The 18,841-nt window shown below is 40.7% G+C and overlaps 1 protein-coding gene across 2 annotated transcripts in view; it reads left to right on the forward strand.

Moving 5' to 3' along the window:
- Positions 1-18,841, forward strand: part of ptpn13 (protein tyrosine phosphatase non-receptor type 13) — a 280,945-nt gene that overhangs the window by 49,609 nt on the left and 212,495 nt on the right. For both annotated transcript variants that reach the window (XM_078543989.1, XM_078543998.1), the window contains exons 5-6: positions 14,980-15,165; positions 15,615-15,702. In XM_078543989.1, the coding sequence (XP_078400115.1) occupies positions 14,980-15,165; positions 15,615-15,702 (274 nt within the window). The remainder of the gene's footprint in view (positions 1-14,979; positions 15,166-15,614; positions 15,703-18,841) is intronic.

The raw sequence follows: 18,841 nt of genomic DNA on the forward strand, positions 1-18,841 counted from the left end.
GTGACAAAGGGCTATTTAAGATTTTCAGTAGTGAACTGGCTGAGTTGGGAGTGGAGACGCACAGTGCAGTGGAGTTAGAAGTACACAGTGCTGTTTTTTTTATTCATTCATGGGATGTGGGCTTCGCTGGCTGGGCCAGCATTTATTGCCCATCCCTAGTTGCCCTTAAGAAGTGGTGGTGAGCTGCCTTCTTGAACCACTGCAGTCCATGTTGTGTAGGTACACCCACAGTGCTGTTAGGAAAGGAGTTCCAGGATTCTGACCTAGCGACATTGAAGGGAGGTGATATATTTCCAAGTTAGGATGGTGAGTGACATGGAGGGGAACTTCCAGGTGGTGGTGTTCCCATCTATCTGCTGCCCTTGTCTTTCTAGTTGATAGTGGTTGTGGGTTTGGAAAGTGCTGTCCAAGGAACCTCAGTGAATCCCTGCAGTGCATCTTGTAGATGGTACACACTGCTGCTACTGCGTGTCAGTGGTGGAGGGATTTGTATATGTGGTGTCAATCAAGTGCGCTGCTTTGTCTTGGATGGTGTCAAGCTTATTGAGTGTTGTGGGAGCTGCACTCATCCAGGCAAGTGGGGAGTATTCCATCACACTCCTGACTTGTGCCTTATAGATGGTGGACAGGCTTTGGGAAATCAGAAGGTGAGTTACTCGTCAAAGGACTCCTAGCCCCTGACCTGCTCTTTAGTCACAGTGTTTATATGGCTAGTCCAGTTCAGTTTCTGGTCAATGATAAACCCTAGGATGCTGATAGTGGGGGATTCAGTGATGGTAATGCCATTGAATGTGAAGGGGTGATGGTTAGATCCTCTCTTGCTGGAGATGGTAAAGAATAAGGTATGGTTCTAAAGGTTAGTGCAAGGATCAACAGGAAGTTAAATTGGATGTAGCCTAATTCATCTTGAGGGAATAGTTTGGGAGGGGCATGGAGCGGTGGCTAGGGACTGGAGTTTGTCAAGGACTGGTGATGACAGCTTTGGTCTTCCTTATCTTGAGCATGTAGATAAGAAAGAGCTGAAATGTTTTAGAAGGCTTGTCAGACCTAGGCTATAGATGTGAAATATAGTTAAGGATCTTCTAAGAATTTAACAGCGAGAGGACATAAAAGAAAAGGTGAGAAATTTAAAAGAAAACAACAGAGCCGAGGCTCTGTATGTAAAATAATTATTGTTCTGAAAAATTGTTTCCTCCAAATACTCTCCAGGGAGGCCTAAGCAGTATAGCATTTCCTAAGTAGCTATTGATGGCTTTAGTATAAGTGAAATCAAAGTTCTACACAGCTTGAAAGAATGTAAATCAAACAAGTTCCCAAGAATAAATGTTATTTGTATCAGAAAAAAGAGGGAATTTGTAATGCATTGACTGAATCCCTCATGATCATAATGAACACAGGAAGATACAAATAGACTGTAAACATGTTAATGTGATGCCTATATTTAAAAATTGACAAAACATATATAGACAGCCATAAACTCATTAGGTCTCCGTCAATATTGTGTAAAATAATTATGTTACTTGAAAAATGTATTTCACAATTACTTGAATAATAATAGCTTTTCAACAGCATTCAACATTGATTCAGGGAATTATACCTAACTGGACTATCGAAATTCCTCTAGTTGTGTAGCTAGACTTGTTAAAGGCATTCAACCAAATTTCATTTGAAAATGACAAACTCTAAATTGCCAAAGCAAAACTCTAAATTGCCAACGTAAAGTAATGTGCAGTCATTACAACACAAGCCACCTGCATTATTCCCAATTTCACTAGAGATGGTACAAATTCAGAAAATTGTAACAACCATAACTTGGTGATCTAGAAAACTTGTTAAATGTCAGAATTAGGGACAGTGTAGGATAAACAAGGGCTAAACAATTTATTTTATCTTCTGAGATTTTACAAGGGAATACAGATCTCCCTTGTAGTATTCTCTATGGTAGTGATTCACAGATGTGGAGAAAATATCGTACAGCAAGATATATGCATGTCACTATAAAAAGAATGATGTCTCAGCAATGGCATTGATCTGCCCTTGGAGAGGAAACCAGTGCCTTGGGGATATAAAATCACAATGGCAGAAAATGGGAAAGCACAGCAAGAATATGTGACCAATTGGTAATGGGATTAATTTTATGAGATAACTTTTATAGTTTTCTCTGGTTACACCTGCACTTACTTTTTGTATATTTATTTCTATTAAAAAATTCTTCCTTGTAACAGTGTGGATGATTAGTGCTATAAAGGATACACAGAGATTATCAATTTCTGTAGCTGCCTTGCAGACTTTGTTTTCCAGTCCACTGACACTATATTATCCAACACTGATACTTGTGTATTTTAGAATGGGATTGTCTGACTGTAAGGTTCTTCACACCAGTCCTATAAAACAACCATTATATCGTACTTCTGGGATTGCTGTTTTGTTGTAAATTCTGAACTTGAAGTAAGTACAGTTTCAGGGTTAGGAGCTGATCATTTAGGACTGAGATGAGGAGAAATTTCTTCACTCAGAGGATTTGTGAATCTTTGAAATTCTCCACCCGAGAGGGCTGTGGATGCTCCCTCATTGACAATATTTGAGGCTGGGGTAAACAATTTTTTTGTGTCTGAGTATCAAGGGATATGGGGAGCAGGTGGGCAAGTGAAGTTGAAGCCCAAGATCAGCCATGATCGTATTGAATGTTGAAGAAGGCTTGACTAGTATGGTCTACTCCTGTTCCTATCTCTTGTGTTCTTGTAGATCCCCAGCTGCAGCCTCCCATTGCTTGTTTGTGTGTCCATCATCTCTCCAGGTTGTTGAGTAGGAAACTGCAGCATTTTATTGAAATGAGGCTATTGCGTATTGCACTGAGAAAAGACTGACCATGGGGACTCACTGTAAACACTCATTATTGAACTAACTTTATTTATAGAGGGCAGCAGAGAGGCAGCTGTACAATATGCAACACCCGCCCCCCCCCACCCATTTAAAAAAAAAACTTGTACATTAAAATGTAAAATGGTACATGTACATAATTTTTCAGAATTTAGTATGACTAAACCAACATCAATACGTGAAATTTAATAGGTTGGGTTGCAAATTTGTTACTGTAAAGATGATTAAAACAGAAATGACCAATATTATCAGAGTAAGTTACATGTAAACCTAAATTGTTTTTCCTTAACAGTGGTGTATGTTTAACAAAAATATAATCATTTGACAAGAAGTAATGAAAATAATTTTTTTCTTCTTCCTTCCTACATATTTTCAATTAACCTATCTGGCTTGTTTCTCTTCTGTCTGGGTGTCTTGCCTTTCCATTAGCTTGACTCTGCTCTTTCAACATCTCTGACTGCGTCAACCCTGAATATTGGCTTTGACTACCAGCAGGAACTGTGACATTAATTGATTTATCTTAATCAAAGGCCCTGGCTCACTTTGCTCTACTTGTGGATTCTGTGATCCTGGCAAACTTTCCGTTTCTTTGTGATTTGCACTTTCTTTCTGACTTCCACTTTGGACTGTAGGAGGAATCTGAATTGTAGGAGGGTTATTATGCTCTCCTTTTGTCTGATTTCCTGTTTCAAGCAAATTATCTACATGACACTGATGGAATCTCTCTTCAATCTTGACTAGATATGCAAATAAATCTAATCCCTTTACAACAACTCTCTCACATACTTCTCATCACCTCGCTGGTTTTTCACCAGGGAAACAGGATATGGGGAGCAGATGAGAACATGGAGTTGAAACGCAAGATCAACCATGATCATATTGAATGGCGGAACAGGCCCGATGGGCTGTACAGTCTTCCCCTGGCCCTATTTCTTAAATTGTTATGTTCTTATGAGACTTGGTGATGTAATTCCTTTTTTTGTATAGCAATGCCACGGTGGCATTGCTGTACCAGCATAATCTTATACGGTGGTGGGGTACAGTTCACTTGGCAAGTCCAAATTGTTGAGGCAACATGCACTTCATACACATACTTTGTAGCCTGGAGCTAAGGCTATTGACGATAGAGGCTCCAACATCCTATTCATCACATGGTTGACCAGGAATCTCTCTTGCTCTTACTGCCTGCCATTGACGTCTGTTGAAAGGATATGCAGGTTGATACACAACCAGTTTGGCTGTTATGAGCACATTTTTCTTGGCCATGAAGTTCTGGGGTGGGTCTTGAACCTGGAGCATATGGCTCAAGAGGCAGAAACGCTAACCACTGCACCACAAGACCTCTGTGATAACCTGTATAATGGGGTGTAAAATGGTATCTAGTTGAAGCTGAAAGAGATTTACAGTCAGGCTGCAGGAGTTTAATTCTTAATAAAGCTGAACGCATCAAATCTAATCTCTTTGTAACTAATTGCTATTCACCTTCATGGAGTTTTTGACTATTTTATTATCTCAACGTGGATAAAAAAGAAGAACCTGTCTTTAATTTTACTCCTCCAAAATTAATATTGCTGGAAAACAACATATGCATTGGTGTTCTTATTGCCTTATTATTACCTTGAAGTTTTGACATCAAAGGGATTTGCTATTAACAGCTGTTAACTATAAACAGATGACTTTGGAAACTGAACAGATGGAAAGTGTTGTATTATGAATAGAAGTTTACTACTCTTGAAGATGAGGTTGTACAGTTTTGCAATTTTAAAAAATATAAATAGCAAATTGTTGGGCACAAACTGTTCTGAAATATGTAACATTTTTTATTAAACATTTATTATTCCACCAGTGACCTTTACAATCATTGCTAGCAATCTAACACACTTAATTTGCAATTCGTGCAATACATGAAAAGAAAAGTGCAGAGGAATGTACTTTATTTGTAAAGTGTTTCGCTTTCAGATTTTTTTATTCGTTCAAGGGATGTGGGCTTCGCTGGCTGGGCCAGCATTTATTGCCTATCTCTAATTGCCCTTGAGAAGGTGGTGGTGAGCTGCCTTCTTGAATTGCTGCAGTCCATGTGGTGTAGGTACACCCACAGTGCTGATAAGGAGGGAGTTCCAGGATTTTGACCCAGCGACATTGAAAGAACGGCGATATATTTCCAAGTTAGGGTGGTGAGTGACTTGGAGGGGAACTTCCAGGTGGTGGTATTCTCATTTGTCTGCTGCCCTTGTCCTCCTAGATGGTAGTAGTTGTGGGTATGGAAGGTGCTGTCTAAGGAGCCTTGGTGAAATCCTGCAGTGCATCCTGTAGATGGTACACACTGCTGCTACTGTGCATCGGTGGTGGAGGGAGTGAATGTTTGTGGATATGGTGCCAATCAAGTGGGCTGCTTTGTTCTAGATGGTGTTAAGCATTTTGAGTGTTGTGGGAGCTGCACTCATCCAGGCAATTGGAGAGTATTCCATCACACTCCTGACTTGTGCCTTGTAGATGGTGGACAGGCTTTAGCGAGTCAGGAGTCGAGTTGCTCGTCACGGGATTCCTAGCCCCTGACCTGCTGTTGTAGCCACAGTATTTATGTGGCTAGTCCAGTTCAGTTTCTGGTCAATGATAACCCCCAGGATGTTGATAGTGGAGGATTCAGTGATGGTAATGCCATTGAATGTCAAGGGGTGATGGCTAGATTCTCTCTTGTTGGAGATGGCCTTTGCCTGGCACTTGTGTAGCATGAATGTTACTTGCCACTTGTCAGCTCAAGCCTGGATGTTGTCCAGGTCTTGTTGCATTTGGACACACACTATTCCAGCATCTGAGGAGTCACTAATGGTGCTGAACATTGTGCAATCATCAGTGAACAATCCCACTTCTGACCTTATGATGCAAGGAAGGTCATTGATGAAGCAGCTGAAGATGGTTGGGCCGAAGACACTACCCTTAGGAACTCTGGCAGTGATGCCCTGGAGCTGAGATGACTGACCTCTAACAACTACAACCATCTTCCTTTTTGCTAGATATGACTCCAACCAGAGGAGAGTTTTCCCGTTTCCCATTGACTCCAGTTTTGCCAGGGCTCCTTGATGTCACTCGGCCAAATGCTGCCTTGATGTCAAGGGCAGCCACTCTCACCTCACCTCGTGAGTTCAACTCTTTTGTCTGTGATTGAACCAAGGCTGTAATGAGGTCATGATGTAGATCATGAGGCATTTTGAAGCACTTTCTACCTTAAAGTAACTATTTGTAGTTTCCCTGCCAGCCCCCACTCCCTTCCCCTGCCCTCCACCTTGCAAGGGAGCCTTGCTCAGCTGCTATCAACAATTGCAGTAGCAATGTAGAAAGTTCTGCACAGTATCCCTTCCAGCTAATAGCGATGATTTGGATTTTTTTAGGCTTGGAAAATTTGATACCTTTTAAGTACACTGCAGCACCCAGACAGAGCTGAATTTTCCCAGCTTGAATACATCCCGATTAGCATCCAGAGATAAAAGGATATTGATTTTCAGGATTTCTTACAGAATTGTTTGCTTTTCTTCCAAAAGCTGATGCAGTTAAGAAAAGCCATGCAGGGGGGAGAGAGTGGATCTCAGAAGGAGAACACTAGGAGAAAAAATTAATTCTTTTGTTAAAAGTAAACTTGTCAAGTGTGAAGTACCTAATTTTGATATGAGTTTTTTTCACTAAAATCATCAAAGATGGAATTTTGCCTCCTAGTAGCATGAATATCTCCTAAAGATAATACTTGTTTACTTGATCTTCAAAGGAAATGGTTTACATTGGAACAACCGCCTTTATGTTTTTGTTACCTTGGTGAGAAACATTAAAGTAAATCCTCTGGTAGAATGGTTATTTCTGCAACAAGAGAAAAAAATTACTTCCAGTTGTTTTTCATACTGAACATGGGAAAGGTGTGTATGGATTTTACTTTTTATATCAATGGATCTATTTGTGAAATGGTATGTACCACATGTAATAAAGATTAGAATGGCAGAAATTCTTTGACAGTTCTCTGGACCATTGATCTGAAACATCTGATTTTAGAATCCAAACTACCTGTGTTGCAAGCTCTTGAGGAAAGAATCTATACTTTTAATGCAAAATTTTACAATAAGCCATTATTGTGAAAAAAAACTTCTGACAATTATGCAGTAATTGGAGACCTATCACTTATATGTTAAGCTAATAATGCAATGATTTGTGAGTGGTTTGTGCATAAAATAAAACCTTTTCAAATTCCAATGTTCTTACCAAATGAAGCCCAACAGAGAAGGGGAATGTTAATCAAATTTACCCAGAAGAACAAAGAATTGTAAAGCAATCTCTTCTATTGAACTGGGGCCAAAATTTAGCTCACTGACAGGAATGCAAAATAAGTTTGATCTTATTGTTGTCAGTCCATAGCTTCTAACTTATTGCTGAGAGAGTTGTATTTCTATGTAGGGTAGCACAGTCGAAGGAGCAGCAGTTGTGGTACTCTAGTGATTCCAGGGATTGAGTTAACGCATTTATTTCTGTCCTGATTCTCTGATTGCAAGAAGTGTTGAAATGCGGCCCCAATGAACAAGAAGTAGAGCAGGTGAGGGGAAACATGGACTTAAAACGTTAAACGTTTCTCCACAGGTACTGCCAGGCCTGCTGAGCTTTTCCAGCACTTTCTTTTTTTAATTTATATTAAACCCAGGACATCAAGCTTCGCTAATGAATGTTGCTATCCTAGTTTATCCATTTCTCTTTTCCTTGAACCACTTTTTCTTCCCCTCAAAACATTAATATTGAAGTTTTTATGAAGATGCTTCTTTTGAAGCAGAAATATTTGATATGATATACTACAGGAAATCTTCACATCTAAGCTGTTTGGAGTTGAGAACAAATATCTTGTAATATTGTGAAAAGGGAATGCATCTAGGGATAGTTTTTCATAGATATAAACTTCACCTAGTGTGTCAAAATTAGCAAATCCACAAAAATAGTCAATTATTTAGAAGATTGAATGACGTACCTGTTCAAGTCAATTGTTGCTTATATTCAACATAACTGTTGAATCCCTTTTTCTAGCCTCAGTTATCAATTATTGACTTTTACAGCACCAGAAGGAAACTAACAGCTCATTGTGCCTCTGCTGCTTCCCTGAAAGATCTCTTCACCTGGTCAATTCCATTTCCATTCCACTATTAAATTTTTCTTTTTCAAAACATTTAGCAATTTTTCTTTAAATGTCATTCTGCTTCCACTACTGCTTCTGGTAGGACTTCCTAAACCCAAACAATCTAGAGGAGAGTGTGCGAGGAGGACACTGGGACAGGCAGTCAGCGGCACCCAGAGAAGAGTGCAAGAGAAGGACCCTGGAACAGGCAATGTAGACATGTCCCCACAAAGAAAAAGGGTGATACTGCCAAATCTAGAGCTCCCTGGTTATCCAGGAACATACAGGCCAGGATAAAGCAAAAAAAGAAAGATTATGACAATCACAAAAGACGTAATACTGTAGAAAGCCTAGAGGAGTATAGAAAGTACAGAGGCGAAGTAAAGATAGAAATTAGCAAAACAAAGAGAGGATACGAAAAATTATTGGCAAGTAAAATCAAAGCAAATCCTAAGATATTTTACCAGTATATTAAGAGCAAGAGATTAACTAAGGTAAAGGCAGGACCTATCAGAGATGTACATGGTAATTTGTGGGTAGATGCAGAAGATGCGGGCAGAGTACTCGATGAGTACTTTGTCTTTGTCTTCACTAAGGAGAGGGATGAAGAGACATTCTAGTTAAAGAGGAATAGTGTAAAATATTTAGATACAATAAGCATGGTGAGAGGGGAACTGCTGGAGGGACTGGCATTCTTGAAGGTAGATAAATATCCAGGGCCAGATGGATTGTATCCCAGGCTGTTAAAGGAAGCCTGGGAGGAAATAGCGGATCATTTTCCAATCCTCACTAGATACAGGCGAGGCCCCAGAGGATTGGAGGTCTGTGACCGTTGCACCATTATTTAAAAAGGATGCGAGGGATAGGCCAGAAAATTATAGGCCGGTCAGTTTGACTTTGGTAGTGGGCAAATTATTGGAAACAATTCTGGGAGACAGGATAAACTGTCACTTAGAAAGGCACAGATTGTTCAGGGATAATCAGCCTGGTTTTGTTAGGGGAAGATCATGTCTTACTAACTTAATAGAATTTTTTGAGGAAGTAATGAGGAAGATTGATGAGGGTAGTGTCGTGGATGTTGTCTACATGGATTTCAGTAAGGCATTTAACAAGATCTCTTGCAGACTGCTCAGAAAAGTGAGATCTCATGGGATACAGGGAAAAGTGGCAAGTTGGAGCCAAAATTGGCTCAGTGACAGGAAACAAAGGGCAATGGCCGATTGATGTTTTTGCGAATGGAAAACGGTTTTCAGTGGTGTTCCATAGGGCTCCGTGTTGAGGCCCTTGTTGTTTGTTGTATATATTAATGGTTTAGGCATAAATGCGGGAGCATGATTGGGAAATTTGCAGATGACACAAAACTTGGCCATGTAGTTGACAGTGAAGAGGCTAGCTGTTGACTCCAGAATGATATCAATGGTTTGGTTGAGTGGGTAGAGAAGTAGCAAATGGAATTCAATCTGGAAAAGTGTGAGTTCATGCATTTGGGGAGGGCAAGCAAAGCAAGAGAATTTTCAATAAATGGGAAGTTATTGAGAGGGGTAGAGGAAGTGAGAGACCTTGGAGTGCATGTCCACAGGTCCCTGAAGGTGGCAGAACAGGTGGATAAGGTGGTAAAGAAAGCATATAGAATGCTTTCCTTTATTGGACGAGGTATTGATTACAAGAGCAGGGATGTAATAACGGAACTGTATACAATGCTGGTTAGGTCACAACTGGAACTTTGTGTACAGTTCTGGTCACCACATTACAGGAAGAACATAATTGCTGTGGAGAGAGTGCAGAGGAGATTTACAAGAATGTTGCCAGGGCTTGAAAATTGCAGCTACGAGGAGAGATTGGATTGGCTAGGCTTGTTTACCTTATAACAGAGGAGATTAAGGGGTGACCTAATTGAGGTGTACAAAATTATGAGAGGCCTATATAGGGTAAACAGGAAAGACTCGGTTCCCCTAGCAGAGGGGTCAGTTACCAGGGACATAGATTTAATATGATTCGTAGAACGTTTAGAGGGAACATGAGGAAAACCTTTTTCACCCAGAGGGTAGTGGGTGTCTGGAATTCACTGCCTAAGTTGGTGATTGAAGCTGAAATGCTCAACTCATTTAAAAGGTAACTGGATCTGCATCTGACGAGCTTTAACCTGCAAGGCTATGGACCAGGTGTGGGAAAGTGAGATTAAAATGAGTGGCTAATTTCTATTTTCTCCTTATGGCCAGTGCAGACATGATGGGTTGAATGGCCTCTTTCTGCACGTAACTTTTCTGTGGTTAGACCATAAGACGTAAGAGCAGAAGTAGGCTATTCAGCCCATTGCGTTGGCTCTGCCGTCCAATGAGATCATGGCTGACCTGATAATCCTCAACTCCACTTTCCTGCCTTTTCCCTATAACCTTTGATTCCCTGACTGATTAAAAATTTGTCTATCTCAGCCTTCGATATACTTAATGACCCAGTCTCTACAGGCCTCTGTGGTAAAGAATTCCACAGATTAACTACCCTCTGAGAGAAGAAATTTCTCCTCATTTCTGTCTTAAATGGGTGACCCCTTACTCTGAGATTATGCCCTCTGGTCCTAGGCTCTCCCACAATGGAAAACAACCTCTCATCATCTACCCTGTCAAGTCCCCTAAGAATCTTAAATGCTTCAATAAGGTCACCTTATGCAGGTCATTCTTCTATACTCCAATGACAGGCCCAACCTACTCAACCTCTCCTCATAAGAAAATCCCTCCATGCCTGGGATCAACCTAGTGAACCTTCTCTGCACTGCCTCCAATGCCAGTACATCGTTCCTTAGATAAGGGGACCAAAACTGTTCACAGTATTCCAGGTGTGGTATAACTAGTGCTTTGTATAGTTTTAGCAAGACTTCCCTATTTTTATACTCCATTTGAAATAAAGGCCAATATTCCATTTTCTTTCCCTTGCTGAACTTGCATGCTAGCTTTTTGGAATTCGTGCACAAGGATCCCCAAATCCCTCTGCGCTGCAGCTTTCTGCAGTCTTTCTCCATTTAAATAATATTCAGCTCCTCTATTCTTCCTGCCAAAGTGCATAACCTCACATTTCCCCACGTTATATTCCATCTGCCCAAGTTTTTGCCCACTCACTTAACCTGTCTGTATCCCTATGTTGACTCTTTGTATCATCCTCACCACTTGCCTTCCCACCTATTTTTGTGTCATCCACAAATTTGGCAATAGTACATTTATTTCCCTCATCTAAGTCATTAATATATATTGTAAATAATTGTGGCCCCAGCACTGATCCCTGTGGCATTCCACTCGTTACAGTTGCCATCCTGAAAATGCCCCCCCTTATCCCAACTCTCTTCTATTGGTAAGTGAATCTTCTATCCATGCTAATATACTACCCCCAACACCATGAGCTCTTATCTTATTAAGTAGCCTTATGTGTAACACTTTATCAAACGCCTTTTGGATATCCAAATATACTACTGGTTCTCCTTTATCTATCCTGCTTGTTACCTCCTCAAAGAATTCTAATAAATTTGTCAGGCATGATTTCCCCTTCAAGAAGCCATGCTGACTCTGTTTGATTATATTATGCATTTCTAAATGCTCTGGTGTTATATCCTTTATAATAGACTCTAACATTTTCCCAGTGATGCATGTTAAGCTAACTGGCCTAAAGTAACCTATTTTTTTTTCGCCCTCCCTTTTTGAATAAGGGTGTTACACTGGCAGTTTTCCAATCTCGTGGGACTTTTCCAAAATCTAAGGATTCTTGGAAGATTACTACCAGTGCATCCACTATCTCTGTAGCTATTTCTTTTAATATCCTCGGATGCAACCCACCAGGTCCAGGGGACTTATCGTCCTTTAGCCCCATTAGTTTCCCTAGTATTTTTCTAGTGATAGTTATTGCATTTATTTCCTCCCCCCTTTTGCCCCTTGATTATTTAGTATTGGAATGCTATTCGTGTCTCCTACTGTGAAGACTGATGTAAAGAATTTATTCAGCTCCTTTGCCATTTCCTGGTTCCCTATTATTAATTCCCCAGCCTCATTCTCTAAAGGGCCGATGTTTACTTTGGCCTCAGTCTTCCTTTTTATATATTTAAAGAAGCTTGTTCTGTCCATTTTTATATTATTGCTAGTTTACCCTCAAAGTTTATTTTCTTCATCTTTATTTTTGTTTGGTCATCTGTTTCCAGCCCAAGTTTCTCACTCTCATACTGAATGCTAAATTCTACCATGTTATGGTCACTGTATTCTAGAAGATCTTTTACTCTGAGATCATTTATTAAACCTGCTTCGTTATACATAGCCAGATCCTAAATAGCCTGATCCCTGGTTGCATCCACAACATATTGTTCTCAGAAACTGTCCCGAATACGCACTATGAATTCTTGTTTGTGGCCACCTCTGCCAATTTGATTTTCCCAATCTACGTGAAGATTAAAGTCACTCATGATTAATGTACTGCTGTTATTACATGCCCTTATTATTTCCTGATTTATTCTCTGCCCTACAGCATAGCTAATGTTAGGGGGCCTATAGACTACTCCCACCAGTGTCTTGTTCCCCATTATATTTCTTACTTCCATCCATATGGATTCTAGATCCTCCGATCCAAGATCCTTTCTTGCTATCATACTTATTCCATCTCATACTAATAAGGCTATCCCACCACCCTTTCCTTCCCGCCTGTCCTTTCGAAAGGTCACATACTCCTGAATATTTAGTTCCCAGCTTTGATCTCCTTGTAACCATGTCTCTGTAATGGCTATAAGATCACACCCATTAACCGCTATTTGTGCCGTTAATTCATTTATTTTGTTCCAATTACTACGTGCATTTGAGTAAAGAGCCATTAATTTTGCCTTTTTATAATTTTTTCCCTCTTTGACCCTATTTGCTCCTGGGTTTTTTTTTACGTTTAGGTACTCTGACCCTTCCTGTCATACCCTGGGTATCATTGCCTAAATAGCTACCCTGCAATGCTGCCATATCTTTTTGCTTTGTGAGCCTATGTATCGCCTCTCCAGAACCCTCCCCTGCTTTATTTAGTTTAAAGCTCTCTCTGCAGCCCTAGTTGTTTGATTCGCCAGGACACTGGTCCCAGCATGGTTCAAGTGAAGCCCGTCCAACCCAAACAGCTCCCTTCTACTCCAGTACCGATGCCAGTGCCCCATGAACTGAAACCCATTCCTCCCACACCAATCTTTGAGTCACGCCTTTAACTCCTTGACTTTATTTACCCTCTGCCAGTTTGCCCATGGCTCAGGTAATAATCCCAAGATTATTACCTTGGAGGTTCTGCTTTTTAATTTGGCTCCTAACTATTCAAATTCTTTCAGCAGAACCTCCTTTCTAGTCCCATCAATGTCATTGGTACCAACGTGAACGACGACAACTGGATCCCTCCCCTCCCACTCCAAGTTCCTCTCCAGCCCTGAGGAGATGTCCTTAACCCTGGCACCGGCAGGCAACACAGCCTTCGGGACTCACGCTTTTGGCTGCAGAGAACAGTATCTATACCCCTAATTATACTGTCCCCTACCACTACTATATTCCTATTTCCTGCTGTCTGAAAAATGGGAACAGTGGTTCTGATTTGAAATGCTTAAACTTAATATTGAATCCCAGAAGGCTTTAAATGCCTTATAGAAAGTTGAAATGCTGTTCCTTGAGCTGCCTTGGATGTGAAGAAGGTCAAGAATGTGGAGGAGAATTAAAATGGCAAGCAACTGGAAGTTGAAAATCACATTTATGACTGAACGATGGTGTTCAGCAAAGCAATCACTCAATCTGAGTTTGATTCCTGCAATGAGGTGGAGACTGCATCATGGTCAATGTGAACAGTGTATCAGATTGCAAAAAGCACAAGCAAATTGCTGCTTCACCTGGAAGGAGAGCTTTGTGGCCTGGCTAGTGTGAAGTGAGGAGAGAAAAAAGCAGGTGCTGCATGACCAGCAATTGTATGGAAAGGTGCCATGGAAGAGTGGACCAGAGTGCCACGAAGGCAATGGCCCTGTCAGAATGATGAAAGAGAGGGTTGGGGAAGATGTGTTTGGTGGTGGCATCAGGCTGGAGGTAAGAGGACGATCCATTAAATGTGGAGATTGGTGGGGTGGAAGGTGAGGACCTGGTATGTTTCGGGAGGGAGGGGAAATGGTGAGGGCAGATGTGCGGGAAATGGGATGGGTACAGTTGAGGGCCAAGTCAACCATGGTGAAAAGGAATCCTTGGTTGAGGAAAAAGGAAGACATATCGGAAACACTGGTGCGTGGAAGGTGTATGGTCAGAACAGATAGGACAGACATGGAGAAATTGGGAGCATCGAATAAGTCCTTGCGGAAAGCAGAGTTGGAGGAATTGAAGTAGCTATGGGAGCCAGTGGGTTTATATTAGATTTTTTTCCTAATTCACCTCTTCATTTCTTTAATAATGTTCAGTCTAGAAATAACTCATTTTTTTGCTTAAAATGAATTCACAAATTAATAATTTCAAATCAACTTTATTGGATCTGTTGTATACGTATCTTCAGGTCTCTGCTTTCTTGTCTTCTTTCCCATGACCCATCTTTGCATTTCTCCTCTTTACAGATGAAAGCTCGTTGCCTTCTCTAATAACAAGGAGTCAATGTGTGATACCTTAACATTTGTTGTACATTTTGCTCACTTTTAATTTTATTAAGTTGCCTTTAATAGATAGTGAAGATTTTGCCTTTTAATCGACTCCTGTGATAGACTTCTCATTCCTTGCTTAGGGGCATTTGTATAGTCAATTATTAGAAATCTGTTGCAACTTTCTCTTCTAATTAAGAATTTTGGATTTCTCATTCCACATTTTCAATACCTTGGATATCTTGGCAATGAAGTAGCATGCTTGAAATTCCTTTATCTTGCGAACTTAAGGTTCATCAGAGTTGAGCTGTGCACTATTTGATAAAATAATGTTACTGCAATGATTTATTTTCTTTGCTTTTAGCCAATCAATCTTGGGGATCACCTGAATAGCATATTACTGAATATGTGCGAAGACCAGATGTACACACGGGTGACAATACGGACTATTCTAGATGCTTGCAGTGCTCATATCCGGAACAGTAACTGTGCACCAGCTTTTTCATACATCAAACAGCTGGTAAAACTTGTCTTGGGTAGCCTAACAACTGTAAGTACTTGGCTGTGGAATACAATTATTTTGTACACTCATTATAATTAAAGGTCATGGGGTTTTAACAATGCCAAAAAAAAGTTACAGGAAATCCTAACACTGCCTCCTTGCAGATATAATAATATTTTCTATTTTGAAGAAGTTTATTACTTAAACAAGGCATGAGTTCTAAAAAGGCACGCCCATGGCAAAAAATGTTTGAGGTAGAAATAAAGAAATATATTTCTCAGTGAAAAGTATGAATGGATCATTTGCATGTTGGATTATAACATTTGGCAACTTTTGTTCTTTCCTTCTGAGCTAGCAGTGATTTCCCTCTAAGATTTGCTTCCAGCTTAATAATGGGAAACATGCAAGTTCACTATACTTGGTAATCTGTGTCATTTCTCAAAATATTTAATAAAACATATTTGGTTGGCCTAAACCTGGTATTTTCCATTTTGTAGCTGAATCAGCCATCCTTATATTCAGTCAGCAAACCAGATCGCAACCAGGAAATTCGGGATCGACTGAGAGGCAAGGGCCTTCTAACAGGTGAATTTGCAAAAATATTTACCTGTGTAAAATTGTTTATTACTAATAAAGGTAAATGTGAGTGCTCTGGCTTAATGAGTTAAGTAACTAGCTAACATAGTATTGAGCCATACAGAGCTAGGTTTAATCCCTGGACAATACTGAGGTCATCCTTGGTGCTCTTAAAGGAAGAAACAAACACTGTCAAGGGTTCCTGCTCCAAAATGGTATTTAAGACTCCATTGCTGGAATGTGGGTTTTGGATGAAGACAGAATTTCTCTTTATTTTAAAATAGGCTGGTGTGAAGAATTCTCCCTTGGTATTTCAGGACCTGGGAAGCTCAGTCAGTGGCTTCAGAATTCAGTTACACTTCACCCAGTTTGTAGGACATTATGGCAGGTGGCATGCGCCCATCTCACCCTGCAAGTTTACCACCTATCATATAGGCATCTGTAGAGGCATGTAAAGGTTACTGTAATGAAATAAGTATCTTAGCTTGTTCCGGGACCTTTTTATGAAGCTGGTCTGCCCGACATCTGGCTTACCATCTGATTGACTCATCCAGAAATCATATTACAAATTAAGAAGGACTCTGCAGGTGTAATAGCTTAAAGGTGTCATCCACTCCCTATAGCCTAGTTGTGAGTTTGTTCTGTTAGATTGCTGTTCAACTTCTGCACTTTTTGTTTTTATTTAGTTTTCTCTGTTGCACAACTAAATTGTGATTTCTGGGAAGAACGTTTTGCAATTGTTGGACTGCTGGTCTGCCTGCAAGTATTTTCTGTCTCCCATGGGTGGCTTGTTAGGTCTGTCTTTTGGGTCTGGAAGAGGAGGGGGTCACCAAAGAAGATTGGGATGATGGGGGGAGCAGCTGGTCACCATCTGAATTCCCTCCTGCACTTCAACCTCATGGGTATTGCCCTCATTTTACTCATAATATTAAGACTAACAGCAAATCCATAAAAGAAATTGCAAATCATTTGATGGTTGGTGGTTGTCAATTTCCACAATCAAGAATTGCCTTTGTGCAAACTGCTAGAACCAGTCTTATGTGCTGGTTTCACTATTCTAATGTTGCGATGAAGTGCATTTCCAGTTGCTGCATGGGGACCTCATGCAGCTCTGAACCTCGACAACCTGATTGCACACTGCAGCATCTTGGTTTACCTGTGGTAATCTAGCTCAGCTGGCTGTGTGCCACTGACATGGGCACTGGCAGAGTGGATGGTGAGGAGAAGTCATTCCTGGAAGAAGACATCAGGCATATCTCCATGAAACCAATGCCACTCAAATAAGGGCTGAACATCAGTCCACTGCTCTGCTTGGGAACAGAGCACTGGCATGATGTGACAATTTGGAAGCCCCTGCCGATGCTAATCCTGAGACCCAAAATGGCAGTATCATAAGCTGCCATGGAAATTGTCAGAGCCGTTGCCAAAGGCCCCGTTATGCTGGGTGCCACCACTCCATGGTTGACAGCATGGGCTTTATGCACTGTGAAAAGTTCTAACACAGGTTGGAGTTCAACTTCACTGTGCACAAATGGGCTGCAGAATGCACCGAGCATCTGTGTATTTTCATCCACCATCTTCAGTAGTCTGTGTCTTCGAGGTCAACAGTTGAGTACTCTGTAGCAGGGTTGGGATCTTAATTCTCCCTCCATTTAGCTATCTCCTGCATGAGCTCTTTGCATGAGCTACGGTTAGGAATACACACTTGTGTCTGGTGATTCACCTACAGCCTGTAGATGTGGTCCTAGTCTCTATGCTGATTGTCATATTAAGTGACACAGCTTCCAGAAGCTTGCTGTCATCCTTAACTGCCACAGAGCCCCATGCATTTTCTGCACCTGCAATGAAAGAGAGTTACAAGGGTGAGCCATTTGCGTGAAGGAAGGATGCAGATAACTGGGCTGAAAAAACTGTATAGTGTGTAGGATTTGAGCCTCCAGGCTAAAAAATTAATAATACATAAAAGTGGAAACTTTAATCACATGTGGCTTCTTTCAGGCTCAGATGATGCCAGGAGCCTCTGTGACCATGAGGTACCCACTTGTCATTTTCAGAGCCTGCTTATCCAGAGGAAATAGGATGTGTAAGTGGCCACATCCTCTGATTGCTGCCTGCTCTTTGCTGTTGTGTGCTATCTTCTTCTGCGAGGAATAAGGGCATGTTTTAGTAATAGTCTTATGAGCTGTTTTGAGTATGTGACTATCCAGGTTAGAACAATATAACGTGAGTTGTGGGGAAGTGAGGGTTCCAATAGTGCCAGAGGTAGGATGTGCAGAGTGTAATAGATGCTGAAGGAAGTGGAGTAAGGTGTGTGTAGTAATTTGTAGAGGGGGCAGTGGACAGGAGGGTAAAAAGTAATGGGGATGTAGGTTTGAGTTGAGAGTTAGGAATGTCAACTTGACAACCTTGGTGAAGTCGTTAGACTTCTTTTGGCATTGTAGCCAGGCCCTGGGATCTAAGCTCTTGGCATTGACTGTCTGAACCTCATTTTTCTACACTCTGTGTACATATTGCCCTGGAGAGCTTGTCATTCCCCGAGGGGAACAAAACCTCCCTTCTCCTGCGGTCCACCTGGATAACAGCCTCCAAAACAGTGTCTAAAAATCTGGAGAACATATCTGATGCTCTTCCAATGATGTTGCGCTGTTAAGAGATCCAGACCAACTTAAAATGGCATCAGTAAAATCCGATTTCCCATTCTGCTTTCACACCCCAAAAAATGTACTGCTAATAAGTAATGCGAACAGTGTTGTCTGCACACCTGTTTCATTATAATGTGTTGTCAGCACATATTTTCCAAGGTCTCTGTTTTCAAGCAAAATCAAATTTCCATGTCATTGTCTTTGGGTGAAGGGGAGAGTTAATGGAAGAAGATATATGCGCTTCCACAGGATTCTTGTTGGTTTGTTGTTTTCTTTTTAATTGCTTATAAAGGGCATTTTGAATGATTATAAATAATTGCACATCTTTAATATGATCTGGTTGAGCCATGTCAAATTTATTAATCAAATGGCAACCTAATGCTTTGCAAATGTGAAGTAATTAGCTAGCAATTCTGCAAAGGCTTTAAATTAGTCTCATGTATTGTAGCAAGTTAGCCATTATTTATGCTGACAACTTGATAAAATCTCTTGCTCAAAATTGTCTA

Source organism: Cetorhinus maximus, chromosome 1 (genome assembly GCF_964194155.1).
Source record: "Cetorhinus maximus chromosome 1, sCetMax3.hap1.1, whole genome shotgun sequence".
NCBI lineage: Eukaryota > Metazoa > Chordata > Chondrichthyes > Lamniformes > Cetorhinidae > Cetorhinus > Cetorhinus maximus.